At 38.1% G+C, this 14,128-nt stretch overlaps 1 protein-coding gene across 2 annotated transcripts in view; it reads right to left on the bottom strand.

Annotated features, from left to right (window-relative positions):
• Positions 1–4,265, bottom strand: part of LOC138028782 (origin recognition complex subunit 3-like) — a 15,576-nt gene extending 11,311 nt beyond the window's left edge. Inside the window, exons 1-7 of one of the 2 annotated variants that reach the window (XR_011127722.1) lie at positions 4,220–4,261; positions 4,086–4,140; positions 2,980–3,080; positions 1,961–2,096; positions 1,420–1,524; positions 600–655; positions 1–14 (exon numbers count right to left, since the gene is read on the bottom strand). The exon at positions 1–14 is cut by the window's left edge and continues 79 nt beyond it. Coding sequence is in view for 1 of the 2 variants with exons in the window: in XM_068876398.1 (XP_068732499.1) it covers positions 1–14; positions 600–655; positions 1,420–1,524; positions 1,961–2,096; positions 2,980–3,080; positions 4,086–4,140; positions 4,220–4,249 (497 nt within the window). In the remaining variant the exon portion in view is untranslated. Of the gene's footprint in view, positions 15–599; positions 656–1,419; positions 1,525–1,960; positions 2,097–2,979; positions 3,081–4,085; positions 4,141–4,219 lie in introns of both variants that reach the window. The other variant, XM_068876398.1, reaches the window with a different exon arrangement.
• Positions 4,266–14,128: the final 9,863 nt, after the last annotated feature.

The following is a 14,128-nucleotide window of genomic DNA, read 5'->3' as shown; positions in this document are numbered from 1 at the left end:
GGATCACCTTCATCCTAGATAAGAAACTAACAGTTAGTTAAAAACAACACAGTTGCATTTCTGCAAATGCATTGTTCAGCTGTGAAAGATTTTCTTGGGATACTCCTGTTTTTTCCAAAAACCAAAAACCAAACTTTGATCTGCTTTGATTTCATGTGATTTGAGTTGATTTTTTAGTAAGCCTCTCCGTCTTTGACTAAATAAACTTGAAACTTCAATAAATAACGAAAATAATCATAAAAAGCAGAATTTAATTATTTCACCACAATAGTACAATATTTCTAGCAAGCGGAGTTTAGTTTTACATTGTAAATGATTACCATTCAAAGTTCACCAATGGAAGACCAAGATTACAAACATTCACAACGTGGAGAAGTGTCTGATCTCTTAAAGAACTACCATATAATAAACAACGTAATAACCTCACTTGCTCGGGACTGTACTGAGGAATATTGGCCCTTGGACACTTTTGTACAGACCTCACTCTGACATGACCTTGGGCCAATATCTCCCAGCACATCCTTCATGCTCGGTTAGTGAGAGGTCAAAAATATCTCCCATTTTTGATAATCCTGAATGACTCATAGTTCATCACTTACTTCCACATCATAACCAATAAACTGTGATATCACATTTTTCATGGTTGCCTTCATAACTGAAATAAAAGGAAAATAAGTTACCATTTGTTATGCACGTATAGGATCTTGTCCTTCTCAAACAACAATCCTGGGCCTGGTTGTTCGAAAGCCGATTAAATTAATCCAGGATTAGTGTAAATTTTTTTTCATGTTTTCAACTTTTTGGTGAAAGTTTCTTTTGCTTCTTTTCGTTTTTCAAGATTGAATTCCTCTAAGGTAAAGTTTTGCCAAATATCAGCGTTGGACAGCATTTGGGAGTGCAGAAATAAACTCCTTGGTTAATTTTTAATCTGGGATTAGCATTAATCGACTTTTGAACAACCGGGCCCTGGAGTATAATTCTTTTAGGATCACATAAAGATGGAGGGCATTAAGTTTTCAATGGGAATCCTCAAAAATTCTTGCTAGCATCTTTTATTAAAGCTGTGGTGAAATAGTGCAAGACAGTCACTGTCTGTGAGTTTGATACAATTGTGGACAAAACCAATAAGATTATTACCCTACCAAGCGCTTTCAGTTGTAAGCAAAGGAGTAACTGCTGTGGAATTCACAAGGAAGAAATAGTGAACAAGTGCTTTTTGTTGGTTTTGTTAACAGGTTTTGTCCATGATTGTAGCTTCTTTTGCACCTCACCAACACGTGCAAAGAAAACTTGTCAAGGAAAATGTTCCTGTGTGTAATCAAGTTAATATAAAACCTCAACAAGATTTTAAAACCTCTTCTTTCGGAGGATCCTTCTCTTTTAACAGGAAATGCAAGACAAATGAAGATAGTTTTGAACCTGCACAATCTTTAGATGAAAGCACAGCCACAAAGGGAGTAACTTGGTCTTTTAGTTCAGTTGCTAGCTGAGAAAAAACCACATCATGATCAGGCATGTTGACACCTACAAAAATATAACCAAAGTATTACACACATTACAAAAAATTGCATACTTAATTGACCACTCCCCATAGGGGCTTTTCAGGGCAATGAAACAAAGTTAATGAAATGACAGCACATAACAACAACAACAACTGTTAAGAATCACAACTGGCCGGAGGCAAACCAGTTGGCTATTTATAAGTGCAGCTGGGAAGTTGAACCAGGGACTACCAGGAACAAATTCAACGAGTGGTCAGAGCGGGTCTTGAACCCGGGATCTCCGGATCTCAAGGCAAGCGCCCTAACCACAGGGCCACACTGCCTCTACTGCCTCCAGCATTCCATGAAATTACCCTCTAACTGGTTTCAATGCAAATAAATTGTGAAAAATATTAATATAAGGAGAGTTGGCATCATGAAAAGCAGAAGAATATGCATGTCTATCATAAAGAGATCACCTGTTATAAGTGCAGCTGTGGGTATCTCATGTATAACAATGGTCTTAATTCTTTCTACTGAGTTCCCTTGATGAGCTCCCTTGATGAACGACATCAGATCAGAAAATATTTTACTGTTCATCTGTGATTGTAGACACTATGATGGTATACAGAAAAAAAAGCAATATTACGAGGCCTATCCCAGGAATCACATCTACATGTTTCAGCACTCAGCAGAGCCCTATTGACTTGTGGCTGTTTTAGCTTACATGACCTCATAGTGTCACCATAAAACTTTTAGGACATCACACCAAGCATGCTACATTTGTTGAACAGAAAAGGCCAGACTATAACACTGGGAACATGGAGCCCTACTCTTCATGAATAGCATAGTGTGGACCTTGGTTCTTCAACATCCCACAGAATTACAGCTCTGGGATAGGGCTTAACGGGGACATAGTTTTTCAGTGAGTTATTAACCCATTGACTCCCAGGGGTTCCCCATTGACGTCTGGCCGGTTTCGGCCGGTTTGGATGTCAATGTGTTAAATTAATTTCAGTTGATAGTCCTTGTATGAGAAAACTTGAGAGTGTGACCATAAATTTTGCAGATGCTGTTGTACAGACAGCACTTTCTCCACAGTAATTTTAAAACCCTAAGTGTTGGTTTGGCAAAGGTTCAGGCAAGCAAATCTCAGACATCTTTCTTTTTCTAAACTGCTGAAACTCACCAAGCAGCCATTTGCTCAATTGAGTTAAATTATACAGCTCAACTTGTATACAGTGACAATAGACTTGGAAACCAAATAAAGTGATTGGGCTTGTTTTTTTTAATGTCCCACAAAAGCCTCAAGATTTGAGAGGCATTTTACTGTGAAAAATTCTTCAAACATTGAAGCACGTTTGGGTGGCACATTCGCTTTTTGGTTACCAGAAAATGTGTATGTCAGTTGGGGAAAAAATTAACAGTAATAATAATTATGTCAGCAAAGATTAATTTTATGTATAATAAGAGAATGGAAAAGTGACTATTATACAACCTCAATCTCATTTTTCATTGATTCCCAACATTCCATGTAGTTTTTATATCTCAGCTTGCGATGGGTTATGCTTTCACCAGCTACTTCCGGGAAATAATCCTCTGAAAAAGTTTTTTCAAAAACGTCTCAGCAAACTTCTCACTGTACATTCTGTTACAAACCAGGGGGAAGAGTAGCTAGAGAACTACCTCTCATTAAACTGGGTTGGATAAGATCCAGCTCTTAGTTCTGTGTCAAGGGGTTAGCGTGTAATTCATTACTGTTGCATATTAATACAAATTAAGTTTATTGCTATCTGAACATTTACCAAGAGCTTCACTAAGGCGCATGACCTTGCATCTCATTTACACCTCATTAAAAAACAAAGGAGCACATTGTATCATGCCTCACAAGTTCCTTTAAAGGAAAGGAACTTTATTTAAGTGTCTAGTCGTTCTAGTGCTGGAGCAATAATTGGGGACACTGTAAACTGAAATTAACAATTAACACAAATCAAGTCATGTTGGTTTTTGAGGAGAGGGGAAACCAGAGTACCCAGAGAAAACCTCTCTGTGCAGAGTAGAGAACCAACAAACTCAACCCACATATGACGCCGGATCTGGGAATTGAACTCAGGCCACATTGGTGGGAGGTGAGTGCTCTCACCACTGCACCATCCCTGCACCCCTTCCCCCCTTCCCCCCCCCCCCCACCCAAAAAAAGAATTAATTTTCAGCAAGCCTGCACCTCACTCCAAAATGACCATCCTATATTTTGATACACAGCCAAGGCAAAACATGGCAGCTATACATTAAACAAGGAGCATTGAAGTTCATGATAATCAAATCGTCAGAACAAAAAATGAATTCGCCTTATCTACATCATTGAGTGAATAAGGTTTCTTCCATTTTTCCCTTTCGTTTTCTTCTTTTTCTCTTATAAATTAACCTCCAGCTGACCTCTTACAACTTAAATCTAATACGAGAAGCTAACAAGAATTTTACTATGAAGCAAATCTGGGTTATCATTATGTTATTTATGTTATTATTTCATAGATATCCTATGATGTAAAGTAAACTTAATTATTTTATTTCATTATTTATTTTTTTATGATCGAGCTTACTTACCTGCAGTACGTTTTCTTGGGCTCTTTGCAGAAGTTCTCTTGATCAAAAAGCAACCCTAAGGTTAAAAAATTTAAATTTAGAAAGAGATAGTTAACTGCCAAACGGTGGACAGCTGACAACGAGACTTTTCTCACCTTTGAAACTGAGCTTGTTTCGTCCGCCATGATTACTTCCACGAGACTACTAGGTCGTGTAAGAAGACTGGAAATTTGCTTAGGGAAATGTGTCGCTTTTGTTCAATCCCGGGGGTTGGGAGGGGGGGGGGGGGTTACTCAGTTATAAGGGCTTAATGGGGACGTGCGGCCAGCCAGGGTATGTTTTTCGGGATTTTTGTCTTGAACAGGGTATCGAATTTATCATTTTTTGTCTTAATCAGGGTATCCGTTTATCAATTTTTGTCTTAAACTGGGTTAAATGTCTTAAACAGGGTATCAAAAATCGGAATTCTGTCTTAAAATGGGTAGGAAAATCAGCGATATTTGTCTTAAACAGGGTCAGGGTATGAGGGGCCGCGCCGCACCTCCCCACCCAGGAATATATCGAGAACCTCCCCCCCCCCCCCCCCCCCGGTGTTCAATACAGTTAAAAGAAGAGAAAAAAATAATCTGATTCACTGTACCGTTTTGATGGCTAACATGGGCGTTTAGCCCTTATCAAAATTTTACTTACTCTACCGCGAAACAGAAATAACTGCTACAATTCCAAAATCACGACCCCTTGTTTGTGCTATCTTTCCCGGTAATTAAAAGACGAACAATTGTATGTAACCTTTACACCTCAAAAATTTCGATGGTTTAATTAAGAAATCAATATAAATTTGTGAATATCCAAATACCTAAAAAATCACCTAAGAGCTAAACAAATTATCTTTAATGACGATCTGTGTTGATTACAACAGTTGAGAGATAAATGCTTTTTGAAAACAATACCAGCTAATGAGTGTCAGCCCACTTGAATTTGACGGATGACAAGTGTCATTGATTAAACCAATGGGAATCCTCGTCCTTTTTTCCACCAATGAGTTGAGAGAATTTGGCAGCCGCTGCAAAATTCGCGCCTTTTTCACCTTGTCCACGTTTAAAAATTTTCACTTTTTGCATAATAATGAGGCGGCGAGTCGTGTTTTTTCGTCTCCAAATTTGAGAAAACTGCTTTTTAGCTAAGAGAAAATTTCACAAAGAACTCAAAAGAGAGGCTGCAAGTAATGTAAGAAGAAGAGTTGCATTGAAAGAATTAATCACGGTTGCTTCAAGGTAAGAAATTCTCGAGAAAATGTCGCCACTTGTTGACGCTCGTTCACTGAGCGTTGTTGCCGTTTCTTTGAAGTTAATTAATTTGTGTCAAAACGTGTCTAATCTAATTCTTTATGAACTTTTGTGACCAGGAAGAAGCACCCAATCTGCGTCAAGAGCCAAGACTCTATTTGAGTGTTAAAAAGTGGAAAAACCAAGGCCGAATGTGTAAAGAATAGGAAATAAAGCAACTTTTCGCGTGGATATTCTCGCCGGGGAAAATAAAACAGCAATCAAAGACTTAATGCAAATTTGGACCTCCGAAGCAAGGTAAATTTGATTTTCATTTAATGTAAACGTGTTTTTAGCTCACTTCTTCAATGTCTTTAACCAAACTGACTGCAAAGGTTTTTGCTCCGCCCCAACGCGCTTCTTGAACGTTTTGCCTCAAAAAGAAGCAACAATTTTTACCTTAGAAAATGTCCTATTTTTCTTAAAAATGTTTTTTGAATATATTTTAGTTTTTTTAAGCGGGTATTTATGCCTTGAAAAATGACTTTGCTGTTAAGTATCAATCAGGTCGAGTGGAGTGTTTCTGGCTTTCGCGCCTTTTAGGACTCAAGTACATTAATTAAACAATTTTACCTTGAAGAGTTTTAGTTCATTCACACAAAACCTTTCGCCAAGTGGAAAAGGCTTACGTTTTGCGTTATTGAATCCTGAAATTATTCGTGCGCCTTTCCGTCACGACTTGTCGCAAAGTTGCCGGTAAAATTTCTCAGTCTCTCGGGATTTTATTGACGAGGGAAGGAAACATATTTTTTCTTAACATACCATATCTCTGCACATTTAAGAATATTCAACTTAGGCGACGAGGCCGTAGGCCGAGTTGGCTAAAATCAGGCGATATTCCGCAAGATTGAGCAGGCTAATTGTCATATTATTCAACACATTGATGACAAAGCAACATTTTCTACGTTTATTGGGGGAAAAAAGCTGGGAAAACTACCATTTTTCTCCGCGACACACAAAATTACAGGATGTTGAGTACGCCCGACGAATATTGAGCGCGCTATGACCATATTTGGACATTGGCACCATGTGTTGATAACTTGTAACTTGTAACTTATAACTCCATTCCTTTTTTACCTACAATCCTGGTCAAAACTGTTGGGACAATTTCCGCTTTTTCCCCTCCCCCCATTACAATGTTGATTTTTCACGGTCTCCGAAATCAAGATCCGTTCATCGATCGTTCGCATGTTTCAACATCGACAAAGGCGACGGCAACAAGAACGTCACAAATTTGCATATTTAGTGGGCAAAAACAACAGCTTTGCACGCTCTGCACGTGCGTTTTTCACTTCTGTCCATTTCTTTGCCGTCGTCAGCAAAACAACAACCTGAAATAGCCGAATTTGAGGTTTTATCCAGGACGTCAGCACTTGACGATAAATTTTCATTTGCTCCCCTAAATTGAGCGCCGTTCCGACCAGTATCATTCTTGAAGAAATACCACATCCTTGTCATATTAAAAAGGTTGAAATTGTCACTAAGCGATTAAAATAACGCGAATTTATATTTTGAGATGACGTTCTGGTTGCCTACAATTGCCTATTATTGTTATTGCGCATACGTTCTGCGCATCTCCAGATACTCGGATTTCCCATCGCCAATGCTTGCTTACTAATACAGGGATATTTTTGCGCGCTTTAAAACTATCCGGAGAAAGTAGATCTTAGTAAGTACTCTTGGTATTCAAAAAGAAAATTGGGGGTAACAATGCATTTTGAGAGATAATTAAGCTTCAATTTGAGAAAGAACGCCATATATTGCTTTGTATTTTAAAACTTTTTACAAATATTATTCATGAATTATCTTTGAAAAATGCGTGGTTATCCCCAATTTTCTTTTTGGATTTCAATAACACTTGTTAAGATCTACATTTCCTGCATAATCACACACCGAGGCAAAAATATATTTAATTAGTAGGCAGCGTCCTTAAGCTCCCCATTGTCTGGGGGGAAGGGGGAGGGGGGGCGAAAAAGGCAGCGAAAGAAGAACATGCGTTGCTCATATAACGACGGAAGCATGTACAGTAAATTCTCTACATTTCTCTCAAAATTTGACAAGTGTCCCAAAGTCTTTTGACCCGGATTGTAGCTTTACCTGAAATTTTAAGATTTTATAGTTTCGACAGCTTCAAAAACTGAAAACAAGCCGATGCGTCTAAACTCTTCCCGTGTGGTGTTAATTTTTCTTCCCTAAAATTCTCTACGAGTTTCCAGGTGTTTTCTCAAGTTTTTTTTTGTGTGTGTGTTAGGGAAACGAAGCCATTTTTATCTCTTCCTTTGTGGATATAAACTTTGTGACCTTTACCTTCCACCGGCAACTTCTCTTTGAGCTTCGATGGCCTACGACAGAAAAGTTAAGACGTCAACTTACGTCGAAAGACCTGTATGGTCTTGGTATCGTACCCATTTTATGTTTCTTTATTCATCGGGGTGGGTTAGTTAAAGGGGGTAGGTAATAAATCTGATACTGAATGGAACCTGGTGAACGTTTCTCTCATTTTCTTCAGTTCGGGTTCGACTTTTTCTGCTTAATATGAATTTTGATTTTGATTTTCTACTTTGGTTTTTTCCATCTGTTACTTCATCGTACCTACGGCTGCAGTGTCGTCGCGTTCCGGTGTTTTCCGTTTGCTGATAGCTCAGCCTAATGGTAGAACTTTCTCTGCCACTGGGGCGAGCGAGCCAGGGTCCATTCAGATTTTTACATGCTGCTTAAACGCTGTACACTGGTTCTTCAAGCCAATTGGTACAACTCAACACTGTCCCAACTGGTTTGAATACCAAGTGTTGAGATGTAGATGGGTAGAGTATATTTATTGAGTGATGATTTACTGAACTTCTGAACAGTTCAAGTTTAAGGTGAGTGCTTAATTTCATTATATTTTTCCCGAGCGTTTAAGCAAAAATACTCGTAATAGCCAGAAGCGCTTACGCTTTTTGCTATTGCGGGTTCAGGAAAACCTTGAACCCAGGCTTTCTCTATGGGAAGAGAGAGATGGGACGGGGTTCAAATTCAGCATGAGGCTGAATGTCACGCGTTAAGCTCAATGACTACGATACTTTTTTCATGGATCGACGTACTTTTTTGCGAGGTGCAGTCATCTTTTTCTTCATGGATCGACGAACTTTTTCTTGTGAACTGCATGTGGAGTCGTCCTTTTTTCCCGGATCTACGGACGTTTTTGGCGAGGTGCATATCGAGTCCTCTTTTTTTTCTCCATGGATCGACAGATGTTTGCTTCTGACATGCATGAGGAGTTTTTTTCACGGATCGACGAACTGTTTTTTCGGTATATTTCGGTGTGCTGCGTGATATATCGAGTCGGCTTTTTCTTCGATCAACGAATTTTTCATCCGGTGTTTTAGGCATGTAGCCTTTTTCTCAGTGCTACGTTCTGTCACTTTTAAGACACATTTTTCTAAAGCCGACAATTTTATAGGTTTTTTCCTTCAACTTCGTGTAATGATAGTTTTACTATTGATTTTTTACTTCTGTCCGGTGTTGTAGGCTCATGGCTTATAGGCTTATAGCTCTTCTCAAGTATTCTCCTAAGCTGATAGATATCTTTTTGAGTTTTTTTACTACACTTTCTTTCCCCCGGGGTGGGTGTATTGGGTGGGAGGGGTGGGTAAACTCTAATTTATATAATTAAGCAGTACTTCTAAAGTTTCGCGGGAGTTCATTTGATGTTTATCAGATGGGCTGGTCGCTTACAATGTTAACATAATCTTAAATAGAAATTAGTATAAACTGAACATTATTTGATTTAAGGTTAGTAAAGTTAATTTAAGAAGTATGTATTGTTTTGTTAAGCGGTGCTAGAGTTTTCGGAATGACTAGCATTCTTTGCCAAAGAACTGTTCGCGAGCATTTCAATAAGGACAGAAATAAGCAATAAGTTAAAACCAAGCAAATATGAAGAAAACGAAGAAGAAGCTGAAAAACGAAGTGTCCCGAAGTGGAACGATCGAAGAACGAAGATAAAAAGAAAAGAAGCAAACACAAAAACTCAGAGGAACCAAGATAAAAGAAAAAGATTCGCGTGGAACTAAAATCAATGAAGCAAAAATAAACCGGCAAGATCAATGCAAGTCTAAGTAACGAAGCTTGACGTTGAACGTAGAAAACCGTAATGAGAAGAAATAAATAAAATGAACCACGAAGAAAAACGAAGTAGAACGAGGATAAAGGAAGTATTGAGTGCAATGAATCAAGAAGAACTAAGAAGAAAGGAAGGAAGAAAAAGAAAAACACGAACGAAGATAGGCGCAGCCAATTTAAGAAGACAAAAGAATGTTCTCGCGGTCTATGCAACTCTCTTAAAACTTTCTTCCCTATTTTCTATTGTTTTTTTCTGAGGGGCTCAAGGAGTTTTTTTGTTGTGTTAGCGTGGTGACCTCTCATGCACACGGATTTTTATGGTCTTAAGGGCCTATTAACAAGTTTAACTTAGGACAGAAGAATAAGACTTCTTGGCGAAGATAAATAAGGCGGAGAATTCATCGTCGTCAATGAAGATCACACTGACATCTCTGGAAAAGCAGATTGGTAAAACTTCTCTTTTCTGTCTTTTTATATCTTTGTCCATTTTCGTGCGGTCTTCTTTCGCGTCCATTCTTTGAATTATCCCATATTTCCACTGAAGGTATTGCGGGAGCTTGAGAAATTTCTTATTCTGAGCTGTTTCGATTGCTTCTTTGAATTTTCCTTTTGATGTTTTTACCGTTGCTTACAGAAAACTCTCTTAAGCTATGTTTATTCTTGATAAAACATGACTTTTAGATATTCAAGTCGTTCATTCGTCCCCTTGTGTTTGTTTTTTTCTCTCTCGTTCTGAGGAATCACTTAGTCCCCCTGGCAAAGTCAAAGCAAGAAAAGACAGAAAACCACAAGAAATCAAGAGTAAGAAATCTTGAAAACAAGAAAGAATCCAAATTGAGGATGGCACGGACAAAACCGCGCGAAACAACTATAAACAAGAAATATCAAGAAACAATGCTCATAAGGACAGGGAGGGATAAATGAAGAATATCCGAGGCAAAGAGGTAGAGGAGAAGAAGAAGAAGAAGATGATGATGATGATGATGATGATGATGATGATGATGATGATGATGATGATGATGAAGAAGAAGAAGAAGAAGAAGAAGAAGAAGAAGAAGAAGATGATGATGATGATGAAGAAGAAGAAGAAGAAGAAGAAGAAGAAGAAGAAGAAGAAGAAGAAGAAGAAGAAGAAGAAGAAGAAGAAGAAAAAGGAGAAGAAAAATGGATACAGAATCTTAAGTGACAAATGACAACAAGATTGTCGGAATTTAACAAGCCTACAACTTTTCTTGAAGATCACTCATTTAGATTGCAAAATAATCCATGTAATATAAAGTAAAGTTAAGGAAATGGTGCGGGGGCTCATGAAACACTAGCTGTTTCATGGGCTGGTCGCGCGGTCAGTTGCATTATTATTGACTATTTAAGACTTTAAGTAAGCTAGAGTTAAGAAAAGAGAAGCCCAAAGAGTCCATCAGCAAGAATGCGAGTGGAAGCTGAAGACATCCCCAAAAGAATTTATTATTGCTTTTCTGGGCGATAACAAGGCGGAGCGAAAGAAAATGCAGACAAGACTAAGATTTGGTAAATATTGAACATTACTTCACAAACGGAAATGACAAAGGCGGAATTCGGAAGCAAGCTGTGTTTAAAGCAAGACTGATGGGTTACAAGAAACCCGTCCTAAGAAGTACCCGACGAAAGATGCTAAGAGAACAAACTGACACACTTTTGCCGAATACACAGAAGTTTCAATGGAAGAAAATTCTTGCGCAGAAGTTACACAAAGTAGAAACGTACCTGCAAGACGAGAAGAAAACTGCATGGATTACTTTGGGTTGATGTTGCATTTTTCCTCTTTTAGGGTGCCTGTTAAATTTTGTGCCTTTGCTCAACTTGATTTAACACCGATTGGTGCTTTCCTCACTCCTTGAGCCATCTGGATTAACCCTTGACAGAGTTATGTTTCTGTACTGAATTTCATGTCTCATTTCCCTTTTGCTCGTATTCACCAGTTAATTGAAAGAATCAACGGTTACCTTTGTTGTACCTTTTGTCTTTCGTGTTCAGTTCCTTTCTTCCGATTTCATTCTCGCGTTCCTTTTTTATACTTTTCATCCTTTATTTCCGTTATTTCTAACTACGATGTTCTTCAATCAAGGGTAAGTGTTAACTAAATGATTCTGATTCGTCCATGCTGAATCTATTGTCTTTTCCTTGCCGAAAATTATCCATTCCCGTTTCACTTCTGTTTTTATGTGCCTTTGTGTCCCTCAATTTTCATTTTGTGTCTGGATCCAAGCCGCACATTTCATGTTGCCTCACATCATTTTCGCCTCTTGTTATACTTTGTCTTTCTTTTCGTCCTGTTGTTCTTCGTTATCCTGGAAAAATCAGTACCTCACAGATTTCTATAGGTTGGTTCCTAATTTGGGTGTTAACATCAACAGGTAAAACGCCTTTTTCTCAAAATATCTGATCTTCTCTACTTACCTTCGAGCTTACTTATGGCTTTGCTCCAAAACCCTCTTTAAAGTTTGTCTCTTATCCATTTATTAACTCTGTCTCTACATACTTAGTTCATCCCAGTCTTCATGCGGTCTTTTTTTTTTCGCTCCCGCAATCCTTCGAGTGAGCCTTTCTTTAATCTGAATGAATACTAAGCGACCCGATTGCCGGATGTTGCCTTTCTCCTCTGATTTTATTATCTTTTTATCTCATCCTGTATCTGATTAACACTTGCACACATACAAGTAGATCTTCTCCCAAGCAAGATTCCTGACAATTTGTCTTGCAACAAGAACAATATGCGATGATTTCCTTTCCACACAGTCCCTCCTTCTGCAGGTAAGCCCTTTTACTCCTGCAACCATTTTGTCACTCAATTAGTTATTGTCATCATCATCATCATCATCATATTCGTCGTCCTTATCGTTTGTTGGTGATCATAATAATCATCGCCACCATCATCATCATCATCGCTGCCGTGAGCTAAATTTTTGTTACAGTTTATCATCACTACGTCTTGAAATTAACAGTGGGTTGCCAGCTACTTACGACAAAGCCTTCATAATCGATACAAGGACGAAAGTTCGATACAAATCTCGACCTGCTACCACGATCCGAAAACGTCATCAACTCGCTGCTTTGTATTCTATTTGAACCTCCATGGTTATTTTAACTTATTTTTTTCCGTAAACTTTCATCAAGTTTTCAGGCTTCTCAACGCAATTTCTAGGCAATTGCAAAAATTGCGTTCATAACTGCGAGGATCATAGCTTTACTTGAAGTTATTACTGTAATCATCGTTGTCGTCATCATCATCATCTACTTCAGAGCCTTCATAATCGATACACAGACAAGAAACTCAAGAGCCGATCATCTCATCACATACACTTTACTATCCACCATCATCTCATTATCAACACATCTCATCATGTTCACTTTTTGATCCAGATATCGACCTGTTCCGATCCGAAACGTCTGGCATTCGCTCCTTGCTTCATCAATATTTCCACCATTCGAAGATTACTTGGTTTTATCGTCCATCGTTACGCTTGTTTATTTATTTATTTATTTATTTATTTCTCTGTGAATATTTATCAAGAATTCAACCATCACTTCACACAAAATTATTACTATTACTGATATTATTATTATTATTATTATTATTATTATCATCGTCGTCGTCGTCGGTATCATTTAAAGTCTTCATCATCATTATTATCTACACTGATAACACATTCGATCCAAATCCCGCTCTGTTCTGATCCACAAACGTCATTCGCTCCTTGCGTCGTCATTATGTCAACCATCAAACATTACTTCGGTTTTTGTCCTCTCTTTGGACCTCCATCGTCATGTTTGTTTATTTATTTTTCTCTGTGAATCTTCATCAATATTTCAACCACAAATTCACACAAAGTATTTACTATAATCATCGCCGCCATTGTCGTGGTTGCCGTTATCGTTTCGAAGTCGTCGTCATCATTATCATCATAAACTTCAGAGCCTTCATAATCGATACACGGACGAGAAACGCAAGAGCCGATCATCTCATTATCTACACATCTCATCATCTACACTGTTCGATCAAAATATCGACCTGCTCCGATGCGAAAAATGTCATTCGCTCTTTGCTTCATCAATATTTCAACCATCAAACATTACTCCGGTCTTGTCCTCTTTTTATGCCTCGGTCGTTACGTTTGTTTATTTATTTTTTCTATGTGAATCTTCATCAATAATTGAACCATCAATTCACAATATTATTATTATCATCATCATGATCGTCGTTGTCGTTATCGTTCCGAAGTCATCATCATTATCATCGACACTGATAACACGCTCGATCCAAATCTTAACCTGTTCCGATCCGAAAACGTCATTCGCTCCTTGCTTTATCAATATTTCGACCATCAAACGTTATACTTCGGTTTTGTCCTCTCTTTATGCCTCCATCGTTACGTTTGTTTACTCAAGTTTTATCGGTGAATCTTCATCAATATTTAACCATCACTTCACAATATTATTATTATTATTATTATTATTATTATTATTATCATCATCATGATCGTCGTTGTCGTTATCGTTCTGAACTCGTCATCATCATCTACACTGATAACACATTCGATCCAAATCTTAACCTGTTCCGATCCGAAAACGTCATTCGCTCCTTGCTTTAACAATATT

The sequence above is a fragment of the Montipora capricornis genome, chromosome 13 (genome assembly GCF_036669925.1).
Source record: "Montipora capricornis isolate CH-2021 chromosome 13, ASM3666992v2, whole genome shotgun sequence".
Lineage (NCBI taxonomy): Eukaryota > Metazoa > Cnidaria > Anthozoa > Scleractinia > Acroporidae > Montipora > Montipora capricornis.
This window is presented reverse-complemented; position numbering and strand designations above follow the sequence as displayed.